Source organism: Capra hircus, chromosome 25 (genome assembly GCF_001704415.2).
Source record: "Capra hircus breed San Clemente chromosome 25, ASM170441v1, whole genome shotgun sequence".
NCBI classification, from domain to species: Eukaryota; Metazoa; Chordata; class Mammalia; order Artiodactyla; family Bovidae; genus Capra; species Capra hircus.
Genome location: NC_030832.1, coordinates 2,622,158 through 2,640,623, shown reverse-complemented (window position 1 = coordinate 2,640,623; position 18,466 = coordinate 2,622,158). Strand labels below are relative to the sequence as shown.

At 47.6% G+C, this 18,466-nt stretch overlaps 3 protein-coding genes across 5 annotated transcripts; 1 reads left to right on the top strand and 2 right to left on the bottom strand.

The window, feature by feature from the left end:
• TIGD7 (tigger transposable element derived 7) lies at window positions 14–5,678 on the top strand. Its single transcript, XM_018040127.1, has one exon. The coding sequence runs from the start codon at window positions 3,899–3,901 to the stop codon at window positions 5,543–5,545; it is 1,647 nt and encodes a 548-aa protein (XP_017895616.1). The 5' UTR covers window positions 14–3,898; the 3' UTR covers window positions 5,546–5,678.
• On the bottom strand, window positions 6,052–8,360 carry LOC108633877 (chromosome alignment-maintaining phosphoprotein 1-like). Of its 2 annotated transcripts, none has more exons than XM_018040137.1 (2): window positions 7,071–8,360; window positions 6,052–6,986 (listed from the first exon to the last, which is right to left on the bottom strand). In XM_018040137.1, the coding sequence occupies exons 1-2, from the start codon at window positions 7,501–7,503 to the stop codon at window positions 6,739–6,741; spliced, it is 681 nt and encodes a 226-aa protein (XP_017895626.1). In that variant the 5' UTR covers window positions 7,504–8,360; the 3' UTR covers window positions 6,052–6,738. The 2 variants fall into 2 exon arrangements, with proteins under 2 accessions (XP_017895626.1, XP_017895627.1); XM_018040138.1 differs by having other exon boundaries at window positions 7,128–8,360.
• Window positions 10,819–18,001, bottom strand: ZNF263 (zinc finger protein 263). Of its 2 annotated transcripts, XM_018040114.1 has the most exons (6): window positions 16,785–18,001; window positions 15,750–15,930; window positions 15,234–15,307; window positions 14,845–14,971; window positions 13,307–13,423; window positions 10,819–12,823 (listed from the first exon to the last, which is right to left on the bottom strand). In XM_018040114.1, the coding sequence occupies exons 1-6, from the start codon at window positions 17,169–17,171 to the stop codon at window positions 11,652–11,654; spliced, it is 2,058 nt and encodes a 685-aa protein (XP_017895603.1). In that variant the 5' UTR covers window positions 17,172–18,001; the 3' UTR covers window positions 10,819–11,651. The 2 variants fall into 2 exon arrangements, with proteins under 2 accessions (XP_017895603.1, XP_017895604.1); XM_018040115.1 differs by lacking the exons at window positions 14,845–14,971; window positions 15,234–15,307 and having other exon boundaries at window positions 16,785–17,998.

Below are 18,466 nucleotides of genomic sequence, written 5' to 3'. Positions count from 1 at the left end.
AGGGGCCCTCGTAGCCCCGCTTGGGGCGCTAGCGCTGCGGGTCCAGGCGGTGCCGGGGTACCTCCTTCGGCTCAGAATTCAGCCTTGGCAGCAAGAAAGGGTTACTGACCGCCGAGTCTCCAAGTCCGTCCAGCCTAGAAGGCCCAGCGCGCGACTTGACGCTCGGGTGTCGCTGTCTCTCGTCCCAGCTCTGTGAGGCCCGTGCGTCCAGGTCGTCCCTGTGTCGCGTTCGGGCTGCCGGCGGAGCCTAGTGACCCGGGTCCGTCTTTGAGGGTCCCCTTCCGCGCGTGGGGCCCGCCACCTTCCCGCGGCTTAGCGGGCCGTGTCGGAGCTGCGGTCCCGGGGCTCGTGGCGTCTCCGCCAGTACAAGCCCGTTTTGTCCCGGTCAGGATCAACGGCCCCTGGGGGATGTGTACCCGTTTCAGGGCGTGCGTGCTCACACAATTCTGTTTTTTCTTGTGAGGTAGGTTTATCCTTGTGCAGTAGTGTTCCTTTCGTAGAGCTCCTTGACAGAGAATTGAGAGCTAAAGAGTGACTTGTTCAACGTCAGGTAATTCACCAATGGGGGTGTTCCAATGGAATTTAGGGTCCTTTTTCCTGTCTTATGTTTTTTTCCACCACAGCGCACTCCCCGGAGGATGGCAACCTTCTTTATTTATGTCTTTTAGAGTTTCCTGGGTAATGTAGGCATTCCATAAATATTTACTGAGTCATATTTATAGGAATCTGAGTATATCAGGTTGTCCTCTTTCAATTGTCTGTTTTCATAGTATCAGCCTAGTCTAGTCAAGTTTACCACATGTAGCCAGTGTTACAGAGTCGGTAGGACGGTGCCTTTGATTCAAGAAATCTGGGAAAAGGACTGAGGCAATTTCACAAATATTGGTAACACAGGTTGGAAAGAGTAACACATAAGCTGAACGCTGTGGGAGTTCCAAGGAAGTGAAAGTTGATTTGGGGGTAGGGAAAAGTTACAGAAGTCCTTGAGGGATTTGCCCTGCAGCAGAGAGTGGGGCCATATTCCAGGCAGGGAGAAAGGTAAGAGCAGTCTTGAAAGCTTCAGAGATGAGCATGTGAGAAAATCTTTAGTTGTTTCTTTTCTTTTTTTACTCAATGTAATTGGGGTATATTTAGAGTAAAAGCCTGGAATGGAAGAGATTGCATTTAATAAAATAAAGTAATAAAGAGTATCATTTGAGGGTTTTTGAGGGAGGTCCTTTCCAGGGCAGCTCATCTGGAGCTAAGTTTAAGGTGGGAACAAAAATAAGAGCCCATTACCAGGTCATTATGCTGCTTTTGCTTTTAGGTACACTGGTGTTACACTCCAAGGCATAGATCTTGATTCTTTTTGAGTGCGAGAAAAGGATTAAACAGAAGCGATAATAGTATCTGCTGGGAATTTCCTGGTGGTCCAGTGGTTAGGGCTCCTTGTGTCCACTGTTGAGGGCATGGGTTCAGTCCCTGGTTGGGGAACTAAGATCCCACAAACTATGCAACATGGCCAAAAAAAAAGTATCTGTCTAAGTCACTTGAATATGTTTCAAAGCTGGTTCGTTTCCTTAGAACTTCAAGTTGTGACTTAGTCTCTTCAAAGTAGTTGCTGTTTCCAGTTTCTCAGAACCACTGGGCAAGAAGTCTGCCACATGTAACTCAGAGCATTGAGATCCTCATCATCTGGACCAAGCAGAACATAAAATTGGAATTTGTTAAACTGAATAAATGGAATTCTGCCAGCTGTGCCCCTGAGTGTCACTGGCAGGCCTGAGTCATAACATGGGTAGGGAGCTGGTTACTGAATACAGGGAGGAGAAAGTGGAAAAAGAGACCCTCTGAAAAGAAGAAAAGGAAAGAAAGCACAAAATACTGAATTGTGAATGAGGGCCCCTGATGACTGTTGTTGTTTGAATGTTAAGGATAAGGGCCACAGTTCCTTATTCTTGCTGAGGAACCCACTAAAGTCCCCTGAAAATCTTCCCTTTTGATTTCACCTTTCTCTGCCTGGGCACAGTTTGAGAAATGATGAATGTACAGCTGGAAAGCAATGAAAGCATGCAGTTTATTCTGAGACATCATACAACTGCCATAGCAGGCTGAATGTTTTGGCTGGGTTTAATGGTGGTGGTGTTGGCTAACAAACACTCTTTCCTTTTTTGGTTAATAGTAATCGCCTTAGTTAGAGCTGCCTTTTTTTAGAAGGTTGCTTGAGCTTAGCTTGTCATTGGCTTCACACCCTATTCATTTTTTTATTCTTTCTTGAGCCTCTTAGTACTCTGTAAAGCAGTTGACATTTCTTGCAACAAATGTTAGAGGAAAACTAGTGGTCTGGGTTCTTCTAGGTGAGAGGCTTTTGAGAATCCTGTGTAGTCAAGAAATGAATGAAGGTCAGTCAGGCTTTGCCCTAAAAGAGAAGAAAAATAACTGAAATACCAATCTTTTTTCTCATTTCTCTGACATACTTTTCTTTCTTCATAGCACCTGGAATGGATAAAAGTGGCAGTTTTGTTACTTCCCATGAGGTTGTGTATCTGGAAGGAGAACCATGAAATTAACCTAGAGTAGGACATTTCTAAAGACATGGAATGAATGGCTTTGGGCAACACCAGGAGGACTTGAATATTTGAGGGTGCAGAGCTATAGAAGAGTTTGCGAACAGAAAGGATTTATGGGAAACAGAGATACGAATCATCAATAGAGAAACCGTTTAAATTTCTTCAAGCTGTGGAAAAACTGAGTCTTGGGTCAAATTAAGTAAAATCTATGCTGAAGAGAAATCAAATGAAATCTCAAATGGAGAAAATTTGTTACTGAACACTCAATGTAAATTTAGGAAAACAATCTCAAGGACAGATCTTTTAAATTTTTTACTATTGTAAAATTTTTATAAAACTTTTGGGCTCATCTCTAAGAACTGCCATGATGCTGAAACTTGACAATATCCCAAATATGGAAGAATTTTAGTTATAAATAACACTTGAAAATACACAAAATGTATACAAGGAAGAATATCTGAGAGTGGAAAAGTGCCAATAACACACATTATTTATAAACTTAACAGATTACTTTGGTAAACATAAGAAACACTCAAGTTAAAGCTTAGTCTTTGGGAATGCTGTATTGAATGCAGTAAATGTTGGATTTCATTCATATGGACAACAGAACCTACTAACTTTCTTCTTCGCCTAAAGATTCTATACTACCGTTCCTGAATTCCAACTCTCCAGACATCTCACTGTCAGGGTGGCTTAGTCTTTATCCAGGTGGACGGACTGCTGCCCAGTGAACACTGGGTAGAGCCAGGTAGAGCAATATGATTACTGCTTTCCTTTCTGGCAGTGAGGAAAATCAGCTTGTTTCAGGAGAGAAGCCACACTGCTTCTGTTACACAATATTATTCTGTCCTTGCCTTTTAGGCTTTCATACTCCCTTCTGAAGCACTACTTTTTATTGAGATTTATCTTACTTATTTATCAAGTCTGTTCTTGTGAGCGCATCTCACTTTTTTCTTCCTTTTGTGTCTTTTCCTATATTCAGTTAGGAAGAGTATGCAGGTATTCCTGTTATTCCTGACGGGTGCTACTGTAAGGAGAGAGGAAGAGAAGCAGCAGCATTCAGAAGCAGGGTTCTGAAGATTGATCATCCATGTCTTGCAGTAGCAACAGCTAGACAGGACGTTAGCAGTGATAACTCTGAGTTCAGACCTTTACCTCTAGACCAGCACTAACTACATGAGCCTTTATCCCTTTTAGGGGTATGTGTACCCTTCAGTATAAACGCCTGTGCCTTCTGGGAGTTTGTGCTAGTTTTTGGAAGGGATGGGTTTTTTTTTTTTCATTTTTTTTCTAATTAAGTAAGGCTTCTTTCTTTTTACCCCTATCGATTGTTTGAAACCAAATTCAGTATGAATAAGAGAGGGAAATATACAACACTGAATTTGGAGGAGAAAATGAAGGTTCTAAATAGGATTGAAGCTGGAAGATCTCTTAAAACTGTAATGGATGAATTTGGAATCAGTAAGTCAACATTTTATGACATTAAAAAGAATAAGAAATTGATTTTGGACTTTGTACTGAAGCAGGATGTGCCATTAGTAGGGGCTGAGAAGAGAAAGAGAACAACTGGAGCCAAATATGGCGATGTGGACAACGCTGTCTACATGTGGTACCAACAGAAATGCTCTGCTGGTGTCCCTGTGAGAGGTGTGGAGCTTCAGGCTGCTGCCGAGAGATTCGCACAGTGTTTTGGGCGAACAGAGTTCAAAGCTAGCACTGGTTGGCTTTTTAGGTTTCGAAATAGGCATGCAATTGGGAACCGAAAAGTATGTGCGGAACAAGTCCTAAGTTCAGCTTCGGAAAATGTTGAGTCATTTCGACAAAAACTGTCCATGCTTATCAAAGAAGAGAAGTTGTGTCTTGCTCAGCTGTACAGTGGGGATGAGACTGACCTCTTTTGGAAGTCAATGCCAGAAAATACTCAGGCAAGCAGAAAAGATATTTGCCTGCCAGGGAGGAAAATAAACAAAGAACAATTGTCTGCTCTTTTATGTGCAAACGCAGATGGTACTCATAAGTTGAAGTCAATCATTATTGGAAAATCAAAGCTGCCCAAAAGTGTAAAAGAGGACACATGTACATTACCTGTGATATACAAACCTAGTAAAGATGTTTGGTTCACCAGAGAATTGTTTTCAGAATGGTTTTTTCAAAACTTTGTTCCTGAGGTCAGGCACTTCCAACTTAATGTTCTAAGATTCCAAGAGGAGGATGTCAGGGCCTTGTTACTTCTGGATAGTTCTCCAGTTCACCCTTCTACTGAATTACTAACCAGTGAGGATGGTCGAATAAAATGCATGTTCTTTCCCCATAACACTTCAACCTTAATTCAACCAATGAATCAAGGCGTGATCTTGAGCTGCAAACGACTTTACAGGTGGAAGCAACTTGAGGAAAGTCTTGTAATTTTTGAAGAAAGTGATGATGAACAAGAAAAAAGAGAAAAAGTAGTTTCCAAGATTAAAGTCTACAGCCTAAAAAGAGCAGTTTTTAACTGGGCAAAGAGTTGGGATGAAGTAAAGCAAATAACGATAGCAAATGCATGGGAAAATCTTCTTTACAAAAAGGAACATGAATATGATCTTCAAGGCTTAGAAGATGGGGATTATAGAGAAATTCTTGAGAAATGTAGGGAGTTGGAAACCAAGCTGGATGACAATAGGGTATGGTTCAATGTGGGTGAAGAAGAAAAGAGTAGCCCCCCAGAAGCAAAAGGTGGAATTACAAAGAAAGTTGTTCAAAAAGGAGCTGAAGAGGAGGCTGATGAATTTAAGTTATCTGCTGTAGGAAAGAGTTTGGACTACCTACTTGACTTTGTCGATGTCACACCTGAGTTTCAAAGGTTCCATTTTACACTGAAAGAGATGCAACAAGAAATAATCAAGAAACAGTTCCAGAATAGAATCCATTCTAGAACTGGTAGCTTTTTGAAACCGAGGCCTCATAATATTAAGTATTCCTTCAGTATTCCTTCAACTTCTGGTTGTAATAATTAGATGTTGTGTTTAAAGATTTCTGCAGTTTTGTGATGATACATGAACTAGACCTGTTGTGGATTGTCATTGTTTTTATCAACTGACCTCACTTTGCATAGCAATGCCCATTTATATTGTTTATAAAATAAACAATTTGAAAGGAATAAATTTGGGGTTTTTTATGTATAAATACGTTATTTAATCCATTTCTACTTAAGGCAAAGGCTTTAATAAGGAATTACTGTCCCAGATTATGGGTGGAATGGATGTGGGGAAAGCATTAAAATCTAAATATATTCATAGCATATAACAAAGCAGCTATATTTATGCTGACTAGTTATTTAAGAAGGTAAGGACAGACTCTTCAATTTAATGGTATGACACACTGCTCCTGTAAATGGGTTACCACCTACTTAGTGTTTGTTTTTCTCTTATTGTGGAAGTAACATGCCAATTCTAAAAGATAACATAAAAAAGATAAAAGCACTCAAATATTATTGACTAATGATGGACTCTCAACACTTTAGTATATTACATGTATCTTTAAAATAGGTAAGTTACATTGTAAATACAGTTTTATATTTTATTAACATTTTTGTTATTTACAAATTAGCATTTGTTGAGATATCTTTCAATCCCTAGGGTAGAATGGATGGTGGAAGAAGTTGAGGGGGAATGTCAGATGAGCATACTGGATAGCTCTCAAGTTCATTGCATTAACATCCATTTTTACCGCAGTGTTCATAAAGTCTCAGAATATATGACCTGCAGTCATACCCTTTTCAAAAGTATTCATTGAGGGAGTTCCGTGGTGGCCTAGTGGTTAGCATTCCAGACTTTCACTGCTACAACCCAGGTTCAATCCCTGGTCGGCATTTGAGACCCCACAAATCCTGCGAATAGCAACCCCCACTCCCCCCGCGAAAAAACAATATTCATTGATTGTGCAAATTTCACGTTGTTGTGCTGGGTATTTAGGAATAGGAACAAGCCACAGTTGGGTATGTGAGAGCCCAAATGAGTTCACAGAGGGCTTTATGAGTGCTTGGACAATAGGGAACGGGCAAGTGTGACTTCTGAGCTGGCCTTTAAAGTGTGGGGGAAGCAGGGGAAAAGGCAGTCTAGGCAAAGGGGAAGTGAGCACAGGCTCTGTGGTGTCAGAATGTATGTCCCTGGGAAGCATCGAGGTCCCTGGATGGTTGCGGTAGGGGCGACTAGTGGAGACAGGAGCAAAGACAAACCAGGGACAGATTTTCAATGCCCTGGAGGTCATCCGAAGAGTTTAAGAGTTCGGCCGGAACCCACGTGAAGTCCTGTAGGCTCTGCATCCTGAAGGTCTGACCTCGTCTCCACTTCTCCCTCCTTACTGCCCCTTTCCTAGTCCAGGTTGCATCACACTCTGCAGCTGTCTTCTTGGTCTCCTCTCCCATCAGTTCCCCATCCAGTGGCCAGAGACAGCGAACTAAAACAAAATTGAAGAGGTGCTCCCAGTGAGCCGTGGGCCGCTAGGCCCACCCTTCCCCGCCCGAGACCTGCCCACCCGTACCAGCGCGCCTCCTGCTGGCCCACGAGAGAGGGTCGGACTGCGGGTTAGCGCGCGCACCTGCGGACGAGGAAGCTTCGGAGAGTGTAGTCGCGCCGCCAGTAACTGCTTGCGGTGGAAGGAGAGGAAAACTGTGCTGCTCGGCCTTCCCGGCCTTGGACCAGGAGTCGGAGCCGAAGACTGGGCGAGGTCCGCGGCGGCCGGGACCAGGCCTGCGCGGAGGGCGGGCCTGAGAAGGGGCGCGGCCCGGCAAGGACCTGGGGGGCCTGCGCGCGGAGTGCGGCAGGTGCGGGCTGGCTGCGCAAGGCGGCCCCAGGCCCTCGAGGAGGGGGAAAGGTTTGCTGGGACGCGGCCGTCGAGCACCGCCCCCCCAACACACACCCCGCTGTTCTTGCTCCTCTGCGGCCGGCTTGGGAGCCATCCTCGAAGGGACCATGCTAGTGAGGCTCAGGTGGTCCTAGGCGCGCTGCGCCCGCTCCCAGATGCCGCCAGATGCTAAGCTGTGGGACCCGCAGCCTCGTTTTTTTGCCTAAACCCGAGAAAGGACTGACGTTTTGGCTTCTAGAAATCTTGAAGACGAGAGGTCCTCAGAGAAACCCAGGCTCCTCGCTCTTGTTCCAGTGGCTGTGGCAGGGTTCCCAGACTTAACCTGGATCCCCTCCCAAGAGACTGGGAAACAGCCTCAAGAGAAGCTTCACCCTCTGATGGGGAACCACACCCAGGATTTAGAACGTTTTCCTACCTAGAGGGGAAGTTGGGATGGAGAGACAGACAGTTTCCTCTTTAGGTCCTAAACACACCCTGGCGTGCCTGCGTACGGTGTGCAGCGTGCGCAGTCGCGTCGACTCTGTGAGACTCCATGGATGTAACCCGCCAGGCTCAACACCTTCTGTCCCTGGAACTTTCCAGGCATAAATACTGGAGTGGGTTACCGTTGCCTACATTTCAGAAACTTAGAATTTTCTCTTCTCATCCTTTCCACCTGGGGAAATCTCACCATCTCCCTGAAGCAGGTTTGGATCCTGGTGAGCCACCAGTTTTGGTTTCTTAACACAGAAGTTTCTGGGATGCTCAAAGTGTTTCAGTGATGAATTAAGGACATTCACTTGTTTGTCAGAGATGTTGTGGGGGGGTGGGGGTAGGCCTGAGTCATTTTTCATTAACCATTTTGTCGTTGAATTTCCCTAGACCATTCTGTCTCCTAACTGCACTGAAACGTGTTCTTTCATAAAGTGAAAGTGAAGTAGCTCAGTCGAGTCCGACTCTTTGCGACCCCATGGACTGTAGCCTACCAGGCTCTTCCATCCATGGGATTTTCCAGGCAAGAATACTGGAGTGGGTTGCCATTTACTTCTCCAGGAGATCTTCCTGACCCAGGGATTGAACCCAGATCTCCTGCATTGTAGGCAGACGATTTACCGTCTGAGCCACCAGGGAAGATAGGTTCTTTCATAAATGGGGTAAAAACTCAGTGATTGCTGATGGCTCTTCCTGGAAATAAAAACTAAACAACTTAGTGCTGTTTTATCACTCTGTCCGGTCTCTGGTGTTATGGGGCTTTATCCCCATTGTCACACCTAATGCTTCTAGATGGCCTGTGCCAGGCTTTTTCACATTGCTTATGCATGGTACCAGGAGCCTTTCTGCTGATTTCAGGCACTACTTTTGCTACAAGGGTATGAGACTGTTGCTCAGGGTTAGTCCGCATCTCCCAGGCCTCCTTTGTACCCATCTGGACTGCGAGGGCAGGGGTCTTATTGCCCCCAGTGTTAGTTTCTTTTTGAGAAAAAAGCCAGCTGGGATCTCTTCTGGTTTCTTTCCCAAGACGACTAGTGGGGTAAAAGAAGGAGTAACGTGAAAGTATATATACTTAACCTTCCCTTGCAATGCCTTCATGGAACCCTACTGTAAGGACCTCTGACCTGCTTTTTCAAATATGACTTCAAAAAAAAAAAAATACGACTATAGGCATCAATCCTGCCTGTAACAGTAGACTACCACCTGAATATTCCTGCCAGCGTGGTCTTTTTTTCCCCCAAGCTGCACCCGAGTGGCTTGCAGGATCTTAGTTCCCCAATCAAGGTTTGAACCCGGGCCACTGCAGTGAAAGCACTGAGTCCTAACCACTGGACCGCCAGGGAATTCTCCGGCTTGGTCTTACATTGATCTCAGTTCCAGGTATTTAGAAGAAAAGCAATTTCCCAGTTTTATATGTCCACAAGTAGCACAAACAGATGAGTATTTTATATACCAGGCTCTGTGCTAAGTGTCTTACATGCAATACTTTGTGACACCATCTCATGCTCTGCATGAGAGTTTGTCAGAAGGGGAGCTGGACTGCGGACTCGGTGAAGTCTCCTCTTGGAAAGCCTTCTTGTGCCAGGGGTGAACACATGAGGGGCCTCTTGCTCTGGCTGTAGTACTCCCAAGTAGGAGCAATGCCAGTTAGAGCACATCATGAGATCTGTATGGGTGATATTATGGGGCTTCAGGGGTAAGTGGGGTTTTAAACTAGTGCTTTCCATTTTTATGAGGTTCACAACCCACATAAGTTACCGTCTTAACCAGAGTGCTTAGTAACATCAACTTTATACCAGCCACCCATTTCATGGCATTGACAGCCACAGCAGCCTGACCTGCTCCCACCACCTTCCATCCCATATGAATCTCTTTCAAATCCTCACCTCCCTCCCCCGGTGCCCAAGCCCCACACTACCACTGCTCTCAAGGGGAAAGAAATGAAAGACAGATATAAGAAAGGGTGAGAAGCATGCAGGGGTACCTCCCTCACTTAACAGTGCTATATTTAATAGTCTGTTGCCAATGGAATATTTCATCTTTTCCTCCTGAAGAACAGCTAATTTGGTATCTTCCTCCAGGGTCAAAACCTGCAATGTTTTCCTGGCATCGGCATTTCCCACTCTTAGAATCTTTCTGGTATCCTCTTTTCCACAGAAACACACTCCTGAATTCCTATTCCTGATTCCCCATTGTAAAATGTAATGCTTTTCCCTAATAATTTTGCCCTCTCCCTCAAGTCTCTCTCCTGCTGCTGCTGCAGCTGCTAAGTCACTTCAGTCGTGTCTGACTCTGTGCAACCCCACAGACGGCAGCCCACCAGGCTCTGCCGTCCCTGGGATTCTCCAGGCAAGAACACTGGAGTGGGTTGCCATTTCCTTCTCCAATGCATGAAAGTGAAAAGTGGAAGTGAAGTTGCTCAGTCGTGTCCAAATCTTAGCGACCACATGGACTGTGCCCATGGGATTTTCCAGGCAAGAGTACTGGAGTGGGTTGCCATTGCCTTCTCCAAAGTCTGTCTCCACTCATGGGCAATAACTCAGTCATACCGGGACCATTTTTTCCTGGCAACCATTTCCTAGACCAAAATAACTTGTTTTTGAAGAGCCAAATCTTTACTTTGCCAAGAAAGCAAACATTCTAAACAATCAAAAGGCATGTTCACTGCTGTACACTAGAGAAGGAAAAAACACACACACAAATTTAAAGGACACCTTTATGACATCACCCGAAGCAGCCACTGGGCTTGACCCTTGTTTCCATATAGCCACCTCAGCCTGGAGCCAGCCAGGGCCACACCCACCCTCCCTCCCTCCGCCTGTTGTCACCTTTTTCAGAACCTTCCTTAGCAACAAGTTAAGACCACAAAGAGAAAGCAGGTCCTCCTCCCAAAGTGGACAAAGACAGATCAACATGGCAGACAAGACAAAGGCCCTCAATGATGAGTCACACGTTCATGTTTCCTGAAGATATTTATTAACATCCAACCCCATTTTCAACAAGGGTGGGCATGATTCCTAATTCCCCAGGATCCATGTTTTCAAAGTCTCCCAGGGAACCCATCTTCCGTGAACCTTCTGAAGACTTGATCTCTGCAAAGGGTAAACTAATTCAGACTTATATAGTTTCCTCTGCCTATTTCCAGGCAGACCTGCAAATTCTGTCTTACTATTTCCCTTAGGTCTCTTGTTCCTTTTTGTTTGAGGTGAGGACCTGCCAATGACCAATATGGTCAGGCCATTGACCGTGGGTGCCCGGGACTGCCTATGAGCTTCCCAGCCAGGCTTTCAGAAGAGCTGCAACTCACCACCAGTATCTTGGTGTCTCCTGCTTTCCCAGGAGACCTGATCACTCTTCTTTGCTCTCAAGGGCCTCAGGAGCCCAAATATTCCTGATGAATGTTCCAAGTGAGGAAGCAGTAAGTCCATGGATTCCCAAAGTTGTTGGGATGGACACAGGACAGAATAAGGCACCCATGTCACAAGCTGGCTAAATATGTCACAAGCTGGCTAAATATGCCGAGGGGGATAATGTCCTGGGACAGGAAGTACTTCACAGAGAATTCCACCCTGAGTGGGTAGCCTCAAAGACTTGCTATTCTCACTAATTCCAACAGAATTCCTTTTCAGTTTTATGCTAATCCTTTGCTGCTTCTGTACTTCCCTCAGAAGGACCCTGCCCTGCGGGGGCAGGGTAATTACTCGATGGGTAAGGAATATGAACTCTGAATAACAGGTCCCTCTAAACAGGCCACCTTTTCTGGGCCCAAAAGAAATCCCATCGTTTCTATCCAGTGTGAGTTCTCTGATGACTCATAAGGCGTGAACTCCGGGAAAAGCTTTCTCCACATTCAGAACATTTATAAGGTTTCTCTCCCGTGTGGGTTCTCAGATGACGAATCCGATTGGAGCTGTGAGAGAAACTGTCCCCACATTCGTGACAGGTATAGGGTTTCTCTCCCGTGTGAATTCTCTGGTGCCTGATTAAGTTGGATCTATGAGAAAAGTTTTCCCCACAGAGGTTACATTTATATGGTTTCTCTCCTGTGTGTGTTCTCTGGTGTCTGGTGAGGTGCATGCCCTGCCGGAAGCTTTTCCCACAAGTCAAACACTGGAAGAGTTTCTTCTCTGCTTTGGGGTGGGTCCCAGGATTTGTAAGACAGAACGTGCTGTCCCTCACTGCTTCCCCACACTCAGAGAAGGGGTACAGCCTCTCTTTCTCATGAGTTCTTTCGTGAATAACAAGGTGTGAACTGCGAGAGAAACTTTTCCCACACTCGGCACACTTATAAGGTCTCTCTCCCGTGTGAATTCTCTGGTGCCTGAGGAGGTTGGAACTGTGAGCGAAGATCTCCCCGCACTCAGGGCACTTGTAGGGCTTTTCGCCTGTGTGCGTTCTCTGGTGCCTGTGGAGGTTGGAGTTGCAAGAGAAGCTCTTTCCACACACATTACACTGATAGGGCTTCTCACCTGTGTGGGTTCGCTGGTGGCGAGTCAGGTGGGTATTCTGACTGAAGCTTTTTCCACACTCAAGGCACTTATGGGCTTCCTCTCCCAGGTGTGCTCTGTGTAGCGATAAAAAGTGTGGATTCCCACCAAAGATTTCAGCACACTCCACACCCATGCACAGTCTTTCTGCTGCATGTATTCTCTGGTGCCTAATCAGGTTCGAGTTGTTAGAGAAATTTTTGCCGCACAAAGGACATAAGTGGAGCTTCTTCGGCTGCAGTTCTGTTGGTCGTCCCAGCTTTTTGCAACTTGTGGCCCCCACTAAGGACTGTTCCATTCGATCCTCTGTGGGAGGCTCCCAAAGCTTTTCTGCCCTGTCCCGAGGCCTTCCCTGCTCAGGACTCCAGGGTACCTCCCCTCTGGCCTGGCCAGGCAGCAGCGCCTGACGGTGGATGCTCTCAGGGGAAACAGACTGAGCACACTCTTCCTGGTTCTCAGATTTCTCTTCCCCTGGAAGAGCAAGAGAAATCAAACCCCCATGTTATGTCTATGCAGGAGAAAAGGAAATCCCATGCATGATACTGCCTGTAGGTCAAAAGTCCAGAAGGCCTCGCCCTTCCTCAGTTTCCCATCTTCCCCATTTTGGTAACTCACTCTAGACAGGAAGCCATATGAGGCGTGGGGACATCACTCAGGAATGAAAGCTCAAACCTGCCTTGAACTCCCTTGTGGGGGCCCTGACCTCCCTCTCCAACTGAGCCCCTGGCTTCTGTCCTTTGGGAAAAGTGTGGGATGGAGCAAGACTGGGACAAAAGTGGCCAAGTGAACCCAGGAATGAATGCCTTTTTACACTCTGCACCCTAGGAACCTCACCTGCCATCACTGGGATGAAGTGGGCAGTGGGGACAGGCTAGCCTTACACCAAGACCCTCAAATACCTTATTCCCAACAGCTGGAGACTGGCTGGGCAGGCTGCTCAGCTGCTTTTCTTACCTGGAGCCGGGGTCCTGGAGCTCAGACCCTCCTTGCAAGTCTGGACACTGGGGTGCCAGGGCTTTCCTCCATGTTCCACCTGGGTGCTCAGGGCCTCCTGACTGGGAACCTGAGACTCTGACCACAATGAAAGAAAAGGATTTCTATGTCACCACTTTCCTCAACCAGACAAGAGAAACAAAGATAGTCTTGCTCCCTGCCTTCAGTGGATGGATACGGAAGGTGCAGTAAGTCTGACAGCAATTACTTGGAACATACACTAAACTATTCCCACTGTTACCTCCAGAGAAAGAAATTAGATGAGGGAGACTATGGCTTTTTTCTTCGTACACTTGTGTGGTAGTTGGGACTTTTTGCAATGACAATGTAAAACTTTTGTATTTAAAACAACACTCAAATGCACATGGTCAGAGTGGTCAGTTTCTTGAGGAATCAAATACTGTGAAAGAGCCTTGACCCTTATGAAACTAAGCTGGGACAATTCCAGAACGAAAAAATGTAATATGATGGACAATCAGAAAAGGACTTGGGACTCTGAGATTAAAACCCAAAAGAGCCATCCTGTGTTATGCTCACTCCAACTCCATCAAACATGGACTTTTAAAAAGGTTAGTCCCAAGAACTCGTGATCTGAACTCTTCTTATTTAGCACTCACTGAAAGAACTGTGCTCAACTTAGGATGCCAAGCCACAGCACAATGACAGAGACCCTGGAGAAGGCCCCTGTGCAGGCAACCAAACTTCTTTTCTACCAGGTATGCATCAAGATAGCTACAATGGTAACATACACAGTCCTGTTTTTTTTTTTTTTTTTCAAGATTTCTTCAAGTTTTTATTATGAGAATTTCTACACATGCAGAAAAGATGAAGGAATTATTCAATGCCCACACACTCTCCACTTAATCCAACAATCAGTTTTTGGCCCTGTTTTACAGACCTCATTTTTTCTCTCTGCATAATAGTTCAACATGAAGACGCACCTTAATTTATGTTTAAATTAGTTACACTCACTTTAAATATATATCATTTCCAAATTTCTACAAAGCTTTCCCCCTTCCTCAATGTTCAAGGACTGGGACAGTCACTAAGCTAGAATGTTGATGCCAATGCCCCGAAACCTGTGTTTCTGTGGAAGAGCCCAGAAATACTAATGGAGCACAGAAAACATAAGTGCGGTTGGAAGAATAGGCATTTTAAAATTTCAAGGCATCAGGAACTTAGAGCCCCACAGTATTCTGTGGGTGATGCGTGGGAAGTGGGGATGGGGGTGGTGGTGAGCATCACTGGATTTGACTTGTTCTGCCCTGGTAAGTTCATCATAGCTCAGACTCCCTGCCCTCATCTCTGACAGCTGGGGCCCTTAAGTGTGCCAACTGTGGCACTTGACAAATATTTAACTGATCTTAGTCCAAGGGACTTTAGGCAAAAGCAGGTCTCCTGGCCAAACTCAGAATTTAACACACAGGAGACAAGTGGCTAAGGGACAGGACCCTGGTCAGAAATGGCTCAGTCTTCATCCTTGGAAAAGAAGTCCTTACCCAGTGAGTCCACATTCTCATAACTCTCCTGCACCGTGTCCCGGGAGAGGGCCCTCTTACTAGGATGCTGACGCCCCCACTCCTCCTGGGAGATGTACATAGCCACGTCCTCTAAGCTCTCAGGCAACTGAAATAGCACAAGATCACCTTTAGGCCCTAAGGCACCAAGAACAATTCAAGCAGAGTCACAGGTTAAAGGGCAAAACCCAGGGGTGCCAAGGAGTCATTTCATGGGGAAGAAGGGTGTTAGGCCTACAAGTGAAGTGTGGAGGAGACAAAGAAGGAGGGGAGGTGCATGTGGTGAGGTGGTAAGGATCCTCTCTAAGTGGCAAAAGGACCCCACTCCCACAAGAACAACTGGGGGGAGACAATGAGAACTTCCACATCACCTGGGGCCCAGTCAGCTCCTTGTCTTCCATGTTTCCTTCGGGAGGAAAGAGAGAAAGCCAGGGAGCAGATAATGCTGAAGGTGACAGAAATGATGATGAGAATGGCATTCTTAAATCTTGGCAACCCAAGGATTATCACAACACAGTGTCCACTGTGGTCTGACACCCAGACTCTGCTAGGAGAACCCAAAACTGAACAGAAGGCAACGGAGGGATAATACAGCGGCATCCAAAACAACAGAGTACCAGCAGTCTTTCCTGCTGGCCCAAGCATTCAAGCCTCATTCACTGAGCTCTAAAAGTCTCTCTTCTGCATACAAAAAGACTTCCTAAGAGATCCCCCTCCCTTCACCCACCCCAAGAGGAATCCAAACCACTTCTAGCTCTGTTACTCTTATCTGGGGACCCTCAGGTTAGAAACACTCCCTCCTTGGCAGTGAGGCTGCATCCTGCCAGTGTCAGGGGCAACCCCAAAGCCCCTCCTCCCTCCCACTTGCCCAGATAACTGTTCCTCACCCCTCTCCTTTACAGTCTGAGGGTCCCTTTTGGGGCCGGGGCCTAGCAGCTCCTGCAGCCTGCGGCCAGGGCTTCGCTCAGTCTCCATGGGCTCCAGCTTGAAGCTCGGTGACTCTTGTGCTGTTTCCAGAGGCAAAGGCTCCTCCAAAAGCACTTCTGTTCCCCGCCCACGGTTTGTGACCTGGGAACCAACCCACATCACTCATCATCACAACAGGGCCCAAAAGGAAGGGACATTAATACAGAATTCTGAGGGCAAGCCTTCAACAGAGAACCACTGGCAAACCCTTTAGACCCAGCGAGAGAAGAATAAGTTACACTAAAACCAAACTTTATTGATCCTGTGTACACCTGAGAAAACGTGTGTGAGGGGTGGGGTTCGGGGGCATTTCACTCCCAGGGCACACCTTCCCCACTCAGCTCCTGACCCACCTCACTCTCACTTTCACCCACTTCTTCTAGATGCATCCACTCCTCACTACTGGATAAGGTAAATCTGGGTGGCCCTGGGGCATATGGCCTCAGAGCTTCAGTTGCAAACTTTTAAAATTCCACTATTAACTGCCACTCAGCTTTGTAAAGATTAGACTGCAGACTGTAATGTAACAATAGCTAACAGCTATTAAGCACTAACTCTAAGCCAAGAGCGTGATCAAACTACACGCTGCTCTCTCTCTCATCCTCAAAACAACCTTAGAGAAGTATTTTAACATTCTCATTTTACCAGCAGCAAATCTGAGGCCAGAAGAAATTAAGTAACTTGCCCAAAGTCCCAAAGCTAGTGTGAAGCAGAGGGAGGATCTGAACCTGGCAAGCTAACTCCTGGTCTTACTCTAACTCAAGAGACACTGCTCCAGGTGGAAACAGGGCACTCTTCACTGTCTGTCAACTGGGGGCAAATCTGGAGAATGAGAGTTCCTCACTAATCTACAAAAAGTCTTCTTGCCCATCTAAGATCTACTCAGGGCAACCAAGTAAACTCGTATGGGCAACTGGGGCCAAACAAACCGCATATAAAACAGGTCTTTATCTTACCTTCTGTCTCAGTCTTCCAAGTTCTTTCTGCATATCCTCAACGAGAGTCACCGCTTCCTCGCCGCTCTCCGGGTGCAGCTCCTGCACCCTGCTCTGGATCTCCTGGGGCAGGATGGTCAGGAACTGCTCCAGCACCAACAGCTCCAAGATCTGCTCCTTGGTGCGCATCTCCGGCTGGAGCCACCCGTGGCAAAGCTCCTGGAGCCGGCTGAGGGCTTCCCGGGGCCCAGCGGCCTCTTGAAAGCGGAACCGTCTGAAGCGCAGGTGAGAGGCCTCCGGGCTGGGACCTGGGTCTGGCTGGGGCAGCTCCTGGCTCCAGGCGCTGTCCTCCTCCAGTTTCACTATCAGGAGCCCTTCCCGGTCCTGGAAACCCGGACCCGACGCCATCTTCAGGCCCCCAGACCGCCTTGGCCGCGAAACCAGCTGCGCACGCCAAAGAAGACGCCTCGGGCCCAGCGCAAGGATGGCTGGAGTCGGCAACAGCCAGGTGGCCCGGGGCTCCAAACCCTGGCCGAGAAAGCTGGCTCCAACCCGGGCGCAAACGGTTCCTGCGCCTGAGCCTCAGTTGCTCGCAGGCGCCGCCGCACCGCCCCTTGGCCCGCCCCCGCCAAGACCGCCCTAGAACAGGACCTGAGCTCCACGCCTTTCACCTCACTGGACTCCGCGCTCGGCACACACGCCGGAAGTCTCAACGCGCGTTAGGCGTCAACAACCAATCGGAACTGCTCAGGACCAACTGCCGGATTACGTTCTGAGAACTCTAGCGCCCATTGGGTCAGGTTTAGCCACGCACTTACCGCTGACCAGTCAGAAGGAAATATTTGCCTGTGAGGGCGGGACGAAGGAGGGGCCAATTGGGGTAGGGAGACGGGACCGTCGCGCGAGCCCGAGATCCCAGAAACCTTAGGGGCGAGATCGTTAGGTCCGTTAGTGGAAATCAAGCTTATATCGGGTGCGACGCGTAGACCGGCAGGCTACCGGGGTCAAAATTCCTCGGGAAGCTTAAGTGCAGACCTCCGAGTCACGCGAGACCCCTTGCTTTTGAGTGTCGGGGTGGGCCCGAAAATCTAACTGCCTCCAGAGACAAGTTTTGAGAATCACTGCCCTGGTCAAAACGGATTTCAAGGCGGCCCTCACCCGCTAACTTAAGGGAGCTGCAGGAGAGGGCTCACCTGCCCAGGCAGCCTCAGGGGCCAATTGAGCCACGGTTCACTCGACCGCCCGCTCGGCGCTTGGGAGAGGCGGGGTAGAGTGGCCCCGGCCAGGTCAGCGCCGCCGCAGAGCTCTCAGGGAGACGCCGTCGATGGGGCGGCGGGGCCCGCGCCTGCGCCCTGGAGGTGCTGGCGCTATGGAGCCCGTCGCGGGCGCAGTCGTGAGGAGTGTTCCTGTGTCCCGTGGCGCTCTCCTGTCAGCCCAGGGTCCCACCGCTGGCGGCTGGATGTTCCTCAGGGCCGGTGGGGACCCAGCCGCTGGCTTCTCATTTTAAACTTGTCGGGGGCGTGCCTTTTTCTTGTTCACCTCCCTTGTAGGTCCACCGTGAATTTTCACAGTGAGAGGTGAAAGGAAGGTTGATTTCTTGGCCGGTGCAGTCCAGGCTTTGTGCTGCTGAGGGGAGGGCTGCCCAGCAGTGAGGCAGGTGTCCACGGCCCAGACCGGCTCAGCTAGTTCATTGCCTCCAGCGA